We start from the raw sequence: 13,182 nt of genomic DNA, 5'->3' as shown, positions 1-13,182 counted from the left end.
ATTATTCTTTATTCAAAATAAAAACCAGCTTTTTCAAATGTAATTAACAACTTCATATATTTGAAACAGTCGATGCTAAGGAATTTGGACATAACTCATACAAAAAGAATTTTTTAAAATGTTTGTCTCGCATGCCAAAGAAAATCCAACTGGAGAAAACTATAAGAAGAGCAAAATACTGCAGATGCTGGAACTCTGAAATGAGAACAGAAAGTGCTGGAAATACTCAGCAGGTCTGGCAGCATCTGTGTAGAGAGAAACAGAGTTAACGTTTCAGGGAGAAAACTGTATATTTGTGTTGTAATGCTTACTCACTTAAAATGTCACAATGCTTTTCGGTATAAATTAATTTGTAGAGTCCTTTTGCCTTTAAAAGTATAAACTCAGTATTTCTTTTCTTATTTTGTGAACATATTTATGTTGTCCTCATTTTAGATCATTTGTAGTTTTCCAAATTGTGATGGAAATTAGTCATATGTCTGGATAGATATAGAATCATCTCTTAACCATAATTATTAAAGGAATATTTTTATTAAAGCTTTAAAATTATTATCCAGCTGTCTTGTTGAGGCAACCTAGCTCATCCACCATTAAATACTGAACAGGTTTAACTATGCCCCAATCAAGTTCGAGCAAAAGGCAAATGTAGAACTCATAGAGTCATAGTCATCTGCACCTACCTGGAAATTAACCCTGGGTTTCCTTAAGCAACTGGAATAAATATTTTTTTTTCATGTGTGTTAAATATTCAATATTGAGGACTTTAGCTTGCTAATGTAGCTTAGACAGATGATGTGGTTTCTCATGTGAGCAAATGGTTATTTGAAATGTTTCACATTTTGGATTTTGAATTGCTGATTTTGTTTGCGTGTAAAAGATTCTCTCGAAAGAACTGTATGTTATCTTGGGTGAAGGGGGTCCAATATCTGGTAGATAGAAGATTGAATTAGTTGATTTACTAATTGTTACTTGCAATACCAGTAATTCCTTGACTTTAATAGCTTATTTTTCTTACTTTTTGTTGAATACTATGGAATTTATGTGTATTAATTGCTCTTTTATGAATTGTAACCGTGCTTTGATTTATAATTTTTTTTCCAAGCGTGACAATATTGTCAAAAGCGTAAAAATAGGTTACATGCCTGGTTACTCTCTTGGCTGAAGAATAGTTTGTGGCATAGGCAGGGGTAAATGAAAATAAACTAATGGTCAAATGAAGGGTGAGAAATCAATGCAATGGGCACAAAATATGAGGAGCAGTGGAATGACCTTTGAAAATATGGGTTACTAAACTAAAATGGGACATAGAATTTAGAACAGATGATTCATACCCTATCATAAATAATCATAAAGGAAAAAATTGCTTCTGTTAGCTTAGAAGACAACTGGAAAGTTCCACATTAATACATATTTACAAGCATTACATGCAGAGGATAATGAATTGTGATCTGAGATTCATTGAAGTCAGTGCAATACAAATCAGAATTGATTCTGAATACTCTAAGAGGCACCGTAATTGAGCAGAAAGGCCTGGTGGACCTTGCTTTTTTAAAGAGGAAATAGAGCCAGAAAAATCCCTGAACCATTTTCTTCACAAAGGTATCACTGACAAAAATGACCTGAATTTTATTCGCGCGCCGTGCTCCTCGGAGGTGCGCTTTCAACTCAGCGGCCTTCCGACATGGAAAGGCCGCCAAGGAACCCCCGCAATATTAGGCGCGGGGGCTCATTTAAATACTGGGGGCGAAGCGGTGTCCCCCAATGACATGTAGGGGGCGGCCACCGTGTCCCCGGCAACGGCGTCCACGCCACTGCACCGGCACCAGCGCCATGTTTAAAGGGCTTTAAGCCCTTAGCACAGCCCTTTTAAAGGGACCAGGATTTTAACTTTTAATAAAAACAGTAAATTATACATTAAAGGCCCACTTCCACCGCCCCCCCCACAATGATCACACAATAAATTTATTTTCCTCTCCACCCCAAAAACCATTCTTGATAGCCCCGAACTTTGAACCCCAAACTTTTCACTCTTTGCCCTTCAACCTATTCCCACCATCCCCACAGCCAATGAAAACTGTTTCCCCCACTCCTCCACCCCTCCCATCCTGAAAATTCTATTCCTCTCCCCTCCCCACTAGGTTCTTGCCTCGGTGCATTCGGAGTCAGTAAAATCAGCATGGCATGGTCGCCGCCTGCAGGTAAGTTTATTAGCATCTAATTTAGGTTCATTTGAATATGCAGATGAAGGGCTCGCCGCCAGGCGGCATGGTGTGGGGGGTGCTACACCAAGGTCCCCCTGCCATTGGTAATATGCAGCGGGCCGTTCTCAACGTCAGGGGTCAAGGCGGCCTGTCCCCGCAAAATTTTCTCAGCCCCCACACAGGTCCAGTAAAATTCAGCCCTTTATGTGACAACGTTTTCAGCATGGCTTATATTAGCACATGGGGGATTGGTTAGCTTAGATGGTTAGCGTGTGATGCAGAATAGACACCAACACCATGGGTTCAATCCCCATGCTGGCTGTAGTAGTTCATGGAGGCCTGCCTCCTCACCTTATCCCATGCTTGAGGAGTGGTGACCCTCAAGCTGTACATCACCAACTGTCTCTCTCTAATGGGGAGAGATGCCGATGGTCCTTTGGGACTATGGCTAGATCAAATATTAGTACAGGTTATATGGGTAGCAAACAAAAACTTTTGAACACTTTTTCAGAAAGAGAATCCCATTTTCAGTCTTACTGGAACCCTCATTGCTTATATTAAAGGTGAGCCAGAAGAGAAATCATGGTACCTAGAATAGCGACAACTTCATCATCCTGAATAACCTCCAGTGAGCCAGAGACTACAAAGCAGAGTGCATCGACACTTTCTCCAGCATGATAGATTAGGTCACCTGGAGCGCAGTGTATAGTTTGGAACTCCACAGCAAGTGCTCGAAGGCAGCCATCACTAGCAAGCCGAAAAGCTGGATGTTCATTAAACACCTTTCGGTTTAGATGGACACAGATGTCAGCTCTCATGTCTTTGGGACATATGGCGAGGACCTAGAGTGATTTAAAAAAAATGCTTAATCTTACATAGTATGCATAAACACACATCTTCATTTGAGCAGCAGATGAAAATGTAAATCAGAGGTTTTCATATTCTGACACTGGACAGTATGCTTTATATTCCATCTGTTGGTCTGTGGAATCACTAAATAGAAACTTTACCAAGATTAATTGTGTGAGGATTTTGGTCTGAGTTTCAGAAACCATACTACATTTAAACAGGAAGGCTAGATATTATTACTTTTCATCCAAATCTACATACTTACCTTTGTTGGAAGTCTCAAAGCTGTTTAGTAAATTAGGTGAAGACAGACTGGATTTTTAATTAGCCTATCTATCAGTGATAGTCTTAGGAATCTGTAATTAATAAAAATTAAATTTTTTGGTCCACATGAATTCAGAGGGATATATTGGTGCGGATTTTGTTGTAAGAACAATAGTGAGCCTATCGGTGCACAGTGTTATTTAGGAATAAATTGGACAGCAACTTCCGGCACCTGCACGTGTGCAGTTAAGTGCAGAAATCAGGAAGTTACTGTTTGAGTTACCCTATTAATCCGGGATCTTTGCTATCTCACTCATATACACGCCATTAAAATACAAGCAATGATGTGAAGTTGCATGACTTGCCCACGAGATATCCATTAAACACATCAGAAAAAGTTAGGGCTTGTCCATTTAAGTGTAAATGAATTTTTAACAGTGCGATAAGTCTTAATTATTTGCCAAACAATCTCTCTGGCACTGAAAATTTACTTGTTGAAGAGTGGAGTTTCATTCCTCTTAATTACTGTTAGTTTTTTAGTTTTTTTAAATCTCTAACATAAAAATATTTTCTTTCCGTTTCTTTTATCTCACTCTCTAATCCCATCTTTCTTTCCCACTCTTTATTTTACTTTCTGTACATGTTTTGGCATTGAAATTAAATATTGTAATTTACACTTCCCGGTTTAGACTCTCCAGGCTGGATTTTCAGCCCCCAGCGGGCCGGGATCGGAGGCAGGCAAGCACTAATCTGACCCTCTTCTCGCGGAAGGAGGAAAATCCAGCTCACATATTTTCTGAATACATTTCTGAATGAACTGCGCAGGCTTTACCACACAGTCTTTTATTAAAAGGAATCTGCTGCGCTTCCGTTCTGGTTATCTGTATTATCTTTTTACAGTTAATTTCCATGCTCACACTCTACTCTTTGACAGAAGAAACATAACTAATAATTTATAGTAATACAGATGTTTACTGTTACCACTACAATGCATTATAATTTCAGTTTGTAACGTCCATTAGTTACAGAACGTTCAATAGGTACGACTACCCGAAGTTTAGATTGGTAAAAGTTTCAACATAGAAAGAGGCCATTTGACCCATCTTGGTTAATGATAACACCACATTGAAGTTACTTAATATTTTCCTTGCTTGTCTCCCATATAGAAAAAGTGAATCTAAAACTATGTGTAAATTCAATTCAAATGATTACTGTGAAAATACAAAACCTCATTGAGTAGCAATGACTAAGTTCAATTTCCATTCCAGGGATTAAGCACAAAAATCAAGGCAGTAGTGTGCAGTACTGAGCTTCGCTGCACTATTGGATGTGTTGTCTTTCAGATGAGACATTAAACTGAGGACCTATCTGCCTATTCGGCTGCATGTAAAAGATCCCATGGCACTTTTTTGAAGAACAGCAGGGGAGTTATCCCCAGTGTCCTGCTCAATATTTATTCCTCAATCAACATTACAAAATCAGATTATCTGGTCATTATTACATTGCTGTTTTTGGGAGTTTGCTGTGGTCAAATGGCTGCTGCATTTCCTATATTACAACAGTGACTTATACTTCATTGGCTGCAAAATGCTTTGAGACATCCGGTGGTTGTGAAAAGCAGTATGTAAATGCAAGTCTTTCCTTTTTGTCTTTTTACCTCTGTCATCAAATCATTGGAAAATGAATACACTTTATTTTAAGTGGCTAAGAGCATTGTAGAATGCATTTATGTTATGTTTATAAAGTATGCATAACATATTAACCACTTAGTATTGAAGTATTTTCATTTTACAGTCTTCTAAAGATCCACGTGAATAAATTCAGTTGAAATGCACATTTTTAACCAGGATTTTACTTTTGTGATTTTGTTACAGATTGGTTTTAGTCTATAGCACATAGGTTAAAAAACGCATTCAATTTAAACCATTATTACTAATTGTCTTGTTCTCCACTATTGGCTTTGGGCAGTGGATACTTATGGATTTGTAAATGTCTGCTTGAAACTCAAGAATGTTGATTTGTTCAACAATTATTTAGTGTTCCTGAGGCAAAATCTGAAAATTCCTTAAATTGTTTTCCCTCCTAGTTCTGTTCTTATATTGAAAAAGGGCCAATCTTATGTGCGTAAATGGGCATTAGGTTGCAAATTCTTTCCCACCACCACACACCACAATCCCCAAAAACTATTTCTGCATCATGCTTGATACAGAGCCTAGACGTCATGTTAACCTAAAAACCTAAAACTCTCGTCCAAATTAACGAAATCTAGTTTAGCATCTGAACTTCACAACTATATATATGTTGAAATGTTACCATGTTACTGAAAACTACCCAATATGACCAAAAATAACAAATGTAAGGCCTGCCTTTTGGAAAGGCTCTGCAGGGCCCTCAGCGTCCAAATCCTATGCAGCAACCAATTCTCTTAAATTTGTAAGTCTACTGCTTCAGTAAAGCTTCTTCTTGTTCAGATCACATAAAATACATTCTCTTCTGCTGTTCTAGGTGCCCTGCTGTATCAAAACGGCTGCTTTCTCTGACTAGGTCCCACGTGGCTTCCATCGTCCTTCAAATCTAGACATATCGAAGCAGCTGCTTACATTTTGATTCTTTTTGTTGGTCCTCTTCATTTCCTGATCCCTATAGCAGCTTCTCATCAGATCCTTGGATGCCTACAAAGAATCCCCTCAGATCCTTGTCGTCATACCTCTTCATTAACCTTGAATTGTTGCAGCAGATCCTCCTCAGATTCCTGCAGATGTTACTACATTTCATTGTTGTGCAACTTACATCAGGTTCTCCTTCTAATCTAAAATTAAGTGGGATGATAGCCCAACTAACTCAACTTGTGGAAGTAGGCCTGAATATGGCCACAAGACTGGAATTTACTGGAGTGGATACTGTTCTGCCATTTCCAGCCTTAAGTCCCTAGAAACTAATGTGAAAGAAACACAATATAATAATAAAATGGCAGAAAATATTGGAAGCATGGTAAAATTAGAATTCATCCAGGGATTCATGCAACACAAAAATAAGAGCACTTCAGTTACACACTAATGATTTCATTTCTTATTAGATTTGAGAGCAGCTCACTCACTGAATGTTTATAAATTATTGATCCTTAGGAAATAACCCCTATAATTTGTCAACATTTAATATTCAGAAATTGTTAAAAGCCAATCCTGTGAATGAGAAAAGTGTTGGTTTTGCACTGTGATATGACATGGTGGCCAACAAATGTAAAGGTGTCCTGCAATGGCTTCTCTTTCCACTCCTGCACTGTTACCTCTGGAGTCATTCAAGGATGTATCAATGGCCCCCTTCTATTTCTCATTTGCATGCTACTCCTCAGTGATAAAATGAAAAACACATCAGGTACCACATGTATGCTGATGACACTCAGTTCTACCACTCCAGCACCTCTCTGGGTCCTTCCACTGTCTTTGATTTGTCAGACTGCTTGTCCAGATTCCACAATTGGATGATTTCCTCCAACTAAATATTGGGAAAACTGAAGCCATTGTCTATGGTCCCCACCACAAACTCCATTCTCTGGCCCCCATTTTTATCCTGGCTGAAGCTAAGCCAGACTCTTCTCAACCTTAGTGTTGTGTTCGACCCCGGGATTAGCTTCCAACCATATATCCATTCCATCACTAAACCACCTATTTACACATTGCCTGCCTCTGGTCCTGCCTCAGCTTATTTGCTGCTGAAACCCTCATCCATCTCCTTGTTTCCTCTAGCTGTACAACCCTCTGAGATCTCTGCACCCCTCCAATTCTAACCTCTAATGTATCCCCCATTTTAATTGCTTCCTCATTGGCTGCAGGTGCCTTAAGCTCCTTAAGTTGGCCCTAAGCTCAGACTTCCCCTCTCTAAACTTCTCTACTTTTCTTTCCTCCTGTAAGCTCTCCTTAAAACTTCTTTGACCAAGCTTTCAGTCTTCTGTCTTGAAATCTCCTTCTGTGGCTCGGTGTCAAAAATGCCTTTATTGAAATCACTCATTAAGCACCTTGATAGGTTTTGTTATGCTAAAGGCACTAAATAAATGCAAGCTGTTGTTACTGCTCAAAAGTGATTTTGTGAATAACCGCACGGTGGCTGGTTTTCTCATCCCAGTATACTTCACAGCTTCTGCTAGGGCAGGGGGTCAGTAGGCATCTAATGCCTGTATCCACAGACTAAACTGAAAAGTCTCCAATGTTTCCCACATTAGAACAGTGAATACCCTTCAAAATTACTTCATTGATTTGGGGCATCCTGAGGTAGGGAAAGGTGCTTTATAAGTGCAAGTCTTTCTTTCATTGATGTACTATGCTATTTATGCACTGTAAGCCATTAGCTTAAAGAAAATTAAAGTTATTTTATTAATAATGTAATATATTCAAGTACGAGTAGAAATGTCCTCCAATTAAATATTGGGAAGACTCAAGCTGTTGCCTTCAGTCCCCACTACAAACTCTGTTCCCTAGCCACTGACTCCATCCTTCTCCCTGGCAGCTATCAGAGGCTAAACCAGACTGTTTGCAATCTTGTTGTCATATCTAGCCCGGAGATGAGCTTCCGACCACATATCTGTACATACATAAGCGCGCCTATTTCCACCTCCATAACATCGCCCAACTCTGGTCCTGCCTCAGCTCATCTGCTGCTGAAACCTTCATCCATGCCTCCATTACTTCTAGACTTGACTATTCCAATGCACTCCTGGTCGGCCTCCCACATTCTACAGTCCGTAAACTTGAGATCATCCAACACTCTGCCCATGTCTTTATTTGCATCAAGTCCCGTTTACCCATCACCCTTGTGCCCGCTGCCCTACATTGGCTCCCAGCTAACCAAAGCCTCGATTTAAAAATTCTCATCCTTGTTTACAAATCCTTCCATGGCCTCACCACTCTCCATATCTGGTAAATCTCTTCCATCCCCACAACCCTCCAAGATAGCTGCATTCCTCTAATTCTGGCCTCTTGAGCACCCACGATTTTAATCACTTCACCATTGGTGGACATCCCTTCAGCTGCCAAGACCCTAAGCTTTGGAATTCTCTTCCTAAAACTCTCTGCCTCTCTACCTTTCTTTCCACTTTTACAACACTCCTTAAAACCTACCTGTTTGACCAAGTTTTTGGTCATCTGTTCTAATATTTCCTAATGTGGGTCAGTGTCAAATTTTGCTTTATAATCCTTCTGTGAAGCACCTTGGGATATTTTATTATGGTAAAGGTGCTATCTGAATACAAGCTGTTGTATTATTGCAGAAATTATGATTTTTCAGAAATTTATAAATGTGACCTAATATTGCCTCCACTCCCTTTTCTGTCCAGCTGAACAGCAGAATTCCGTTTGCTGTCATCATCCCACTGCTCTGCAGTTACTTTGGAAAAGCTGTTTGTTCACCAGTAATTTATATTTATTGGGTAAAGGGCTTAGAGTTCAATGCTTATTCTATATTCTTTTTACTACAAGTACTTTAATTCGAATTGACATTTTAACCCATTCAATGCCCATTCATTTACACAGAGTTAGAATCAGGTCCATAATATGATTCTAACCAATCCAATCTAAGTCTTCCAAGTTCAGTCTTTGTATAATATATGATGGGGTAGATGTTCTGCCTTGGGTTCAGTACTCAATCTGGGCCCAAATTAAGCTCACAACTGCACAGGTTTTGAGAAGTGCTTTTATCTTGAGTTTCCACTCACTTGTTTGGGCATCACTGAACACAAAATCTGCCACAAACTAGCACAATAGGGTAGCATTTAAAAAGTAGTTTTTAAAAAATAGCTTTACACAATATTCCTTGATATAGTTAAAAGTGGTAACTTTGTGCAGTCTAATGCAACTGAAAGTGGGTTTCTCATAAAAAGTAAACATTTTTAACGACAGTATCAATCCATCACCCATGAATAACCAGATTTTGAATTACTGAAAATGGCGTTTAAAAAAATACATTTTCTACTTATATTGGGGTACAGTAGTCAGTTTCTTAGTAAGTTTTTAAAAATTGTATTGAAAACCTTTTAAAAAGTGGCTGGGATTTTACCCTAGGTGGATGTGAGCCGGCCACCGACTGAAAAGTCGGTGGTGGACCCACCTCCACCCCGCCTGGGTATCCTACCCGTATTTTGTGGGTCGCCGGGCTTTAATTGGTGTGAGGCAGGACTTCCACCTGCTTGAGGTAGGAAGGCCTGCCTAATAGACTGCCGGCCAATCAGTGGGTCAGCAGCTCTCTTTCCCAGCAGCGCCACCAGGAGCTGCGTCCAGCAGTGCAAAGATGATGTCAGGGAACCCTGGAACGCAGGTAAATTTTTGTTGCCTCGCCTGAGGTGAGCAGTCAGGCCCCGGCGACGCACGGGTGGTCGATAGGGGGAATGGGAGGTGTGTTGGGTGTTGGAGGTAGTTGGGGCATCGGGGGTGGCCCTCTGTCAGGCATGGTTCCCGATCATGAGAGCCCCCCCCAGGCCTTCCGAAAGCCGCCTGCTTTTGTCAGGCAGCTTTTCTCCGGTCTAGGACGCTTGCTTGCCGCGTGTAAAATCCCCGTGGAGACGGGCCAAGGCCCTTAACTGGCCACTTAAGGGTCTTAATTGGCCTGGGGCAGGCGGGCCATTTCTCGCCACCGCCGCCCTGCGTAAAGTGGCGGCGGAGGCGGGAGCGGGTTGGGAAGGTCCCCTGGAGCCTCCCACTCCATTTTAGGCCCCGCCACCATCCCGCTCTTTTGGTGGGTGTAAAATTCAGCCCAGTGCCTATTAGTGCCCTTGTATCTAAAAGAGCCAACTTAATTTTTAGGGCCTTTTTAAAGGCCTGCAAACGGGCAAACGAGTGCAAACTCCTAATGGTGATGAATTCACCTTGAAGGCATGGCCGGCTTTTAGCACGATTTTTTTTTTAAACAACCACAACGGATTGTGGATATTCGATTTGCTGTGAACATAATTTGTGTTTAAAATTCTGCAATCATTTGCGCGGGTTAGGCCGATCTCAGGCGAATTGTGACAAGAAAGCCAGCACAACCACCTGGAAACCTCTCCCCAGTGTCTCTATCTTTTGAACTGGATAGAATATTTACATAAACAACAATCCAGAACGTCATAAAATTGCTGTATCAGTGATGGGATTAGATGGCTTTTTCACTAATTAACCCTGATATGTTAATTTGATTGAACATTATTCTTTATTGACAAACTGCTCATTGTATTTCTTAAGTCAAGACAATACAGCAATTGACTATGAAAGCAGAACTCCTGAAAATAATTGTGCTTCTTCATGCATTGCCTTAGTGCATCTGTAATGCTTTTAAATGATTAAATTATTGAGTGAGTACAAAATGTTAAAGACTATTTCTCCTTGATATAGCATTAAGTACAAAAATATAAGAAAATCCATACAAATAAAATTTAGCACATCCTTAAAATTATGTTGAGAATTAAATTAGCATGGGAATTTGAGTTAGAAGTTACAGGCTTTTTACTGTAAACTTGGGATCACAACTGTGCATTTGATATTACAGAAAATCAGAAAAAATGCAGCCACCTCTCCAGAAATATAAAATGTTCCATTGCTTATTTCAACTTTTGCCCAATTTGTATGTCTTTTATTGTGGCTTCTCTTGCTCTTAGAATCACCATAGTCCTGGATTGTTTGTAACAATGAGTAAATAACCCCCCATAAATGTCTATCTTTTATAACAACAGAAAATTGCTGCAGAATTGGTTACAAACAGAAAACCTAGCTGTTCATTGTACTTCTTAAGTCAAAGCATGACTGCAGTTGACTATGAAAGCAGGACTCCTGAAAATAATTGTGCTTCCTCATGCATCACCTTAGTGTATCTGTAATGCTGTTAAATGATTGGATTGTTAAGTGAGTACAAAATGATAAAGGTTACATTTTTCCGATACAATTGGTATTTTTTAGTTAAAAGCAATATGCAATTGCTTCTGCGAATTGTGATCTGGTCATTTTCAGGTCACCTGAGTTTTAAATGCGGTTGTTTTTCATGCAACATCACAGTTTCTTAATTTTATTATATTAATTCTCCTGAGGGGGGAAAAAATTTGGTTTGAAACCTGTAAATTGTCACAGTTTCTTCAACTGTCATTTCTCCCCTCCAAAAAAAGATCTATACTCGGCAAAAAATAGAAATCTTTTTATTTCTAATCTCAAATGTCACTTAACCTTGAAGGCTGTGAAGGCATTTCTACACTAACAGAGGGATATAATGTATTTAGGTACGGCTCTAAATTAAAATTCAGTCGTTCTGTACACTTTAGTGAATTGGTTCCAACAAATATAGAACTAGACATTTACAGCACATTATTTTCATAACGATTACCTGTTTCAAACTTGCAACAATGCAACCATTATTTAAAAGGTCAAGGGAAAAGAAATGTAGTCCCTTCAAACTAAAAATAGACAATATTCCTGCTGAGACTCAAAATACCCTCAAGATTAATTATTTTCCAATGTGCATTTCACAAGTTATTGCACTGCCTGCTTGATAATTAGATTTAAATTTGATTCCACCCAGATGTATGCATGCAATTATAAATGATTAAATGAACCCTATTCCTGGAGGTCTTAGAACATTTTACCTCATATGCTCATACCTTGTCCGTGTCAATCCCTTTAGACATAGACCATGTTGACACAATATAATCCATAACTCGTTCACTGAGACCTTTGGGGACTTGGTAAAGTTTGAGAAAATCACGCACGTTGTTTACCATTTCATGGTAACGATTGGTGTTAGCATACATTTGCTGGAAGATCGTGGTGACGTTTCCAAAAATCGTTGCATAAAGAAGAGCTGTAATTTAAAAAAGCAAAGAGTTTTAAGTCCTCTTTCTCTCCATAAAACTAGTAAGAAATTAGTATGTTTTAGAATCTGGTTAGATAAGCATCTAAAAACACTCACAATAACTAGATTGAAAGAAAAAGCATATAATTCTGCGAAGGAGGTAAATCAGAAGATTGGACAGATTTTAAAAACCAGCAAAGAATGACTAAAAAGGGAGAAATTAGAGTATGAGAGAAAACTAGCTAGAAATATAAAAACAGGTAGTAAGAGTTTCTACAAGTATTTAAAAAGGAAAAGAATAACTCAAGCGAGCATTCGTCCTCGAGAGAAAGAGTCTGGGGAATTAATAATGGGTAACAAGGAAATAGCGGAAGTGTTGAACAGGTATTTTGTATCAGTCTTCATTGTAGAAGACACAAAAAACACCCCAAAGATACCTGACAAAATTGAGGTCAAAGAGAGGGAAGAACTTAAAACTATCAAAATCACCAGGGAAAAGGTACTGGAAAAACTATTAGACCTAAAGGCTGACAAGCTCCAGGACCTGATAGCCTGCATCTTAGGTTCTTAAAAGTGACTGCAGAGATATTAGATGCATTAGTTGTGTTCTTCCAAAATTCCCTAGATTCTGGAAAGGTCCCAGTGGATTGGAAATAGCTAACATAACACCTCTATTCAAGAAAGAAGGGAGACCAAAAGCAAGAATCTATAGCCCAGTGAGCCTAACATCTGTCATAGGGAAAATGCGAGAATCCATTATTAAGGAGGTTATAGCAGGACATTTAGCAAATCATAATGCGATCAGGCAGAGTCAACATGGTTTTGTGAAATGGAGATCATGTTTGACTAATTTAATAGAGTTCTTTGAGGAAGTAACAAGCAACGTAAGATGTGGTGTACTTGGATTTCCAAAAGGCATTCGATAAGGTGCCACTTCAAAGGTAACTACACAAAATAAGAGTTCATGGTATAGGGGGTAACATATTAGCATGGATGGAGGATTGGTTAGCTAACAGGGAGCAGAGAGTAGGGATAAATGGGACATTTTTACATTGGTAGGATGTGA

At 39.3% G+C, this 13,182-nt stretch overlaps 1 protein-coding gene across 1 annotated transcript in view; it reads right to left on the bottom strand.

The window, feature by feature from the left end:
- kcnh5b (potassium voltage-gated channel, subfamily H (eag-related), member 5b) overlaps positions 1-13,182 on the bottom strand; it is a 349,527-nt gene that overhangs the window by 117,695 nt on the left and 218,650 nt on the right. The window contains exons 8-9 of the mRNA XM_068038274.1: positions 11,926-12,125; positions 2,791-3,043 (exon numbers count right to left, since the gene is read on the bottom strand). Of these exons, the coding sequence (XP_067894375.1) occupies positions 2,791-3,043; positions 11,926-12,125 (453 nt within the window). The remainder of the gene's footprint in view (positions 1-2,790; positions 3,044-11,925; positions 12,126-13,182) is intronic.

The sequence above is a fragment of the Heterodontus francisci genome, chromosome 9 (genome assembly GCF_036365525.1).
Source record: "Heterodontus francisci isolate sHetFra1 chromosome 9, sHetFra1.hap1, whole genome shotgun sequence".
NCBI classification, from domain to species: Eukaryota; Metazoa; Chordata; class Chondrichthyes; order Heterodontiformes; family Heterodontidae; genus Heterodontus; species Heterodontus francisci.
This window is presented reverse-complemented; position numbering and strand designations above follow the sequence as displayed.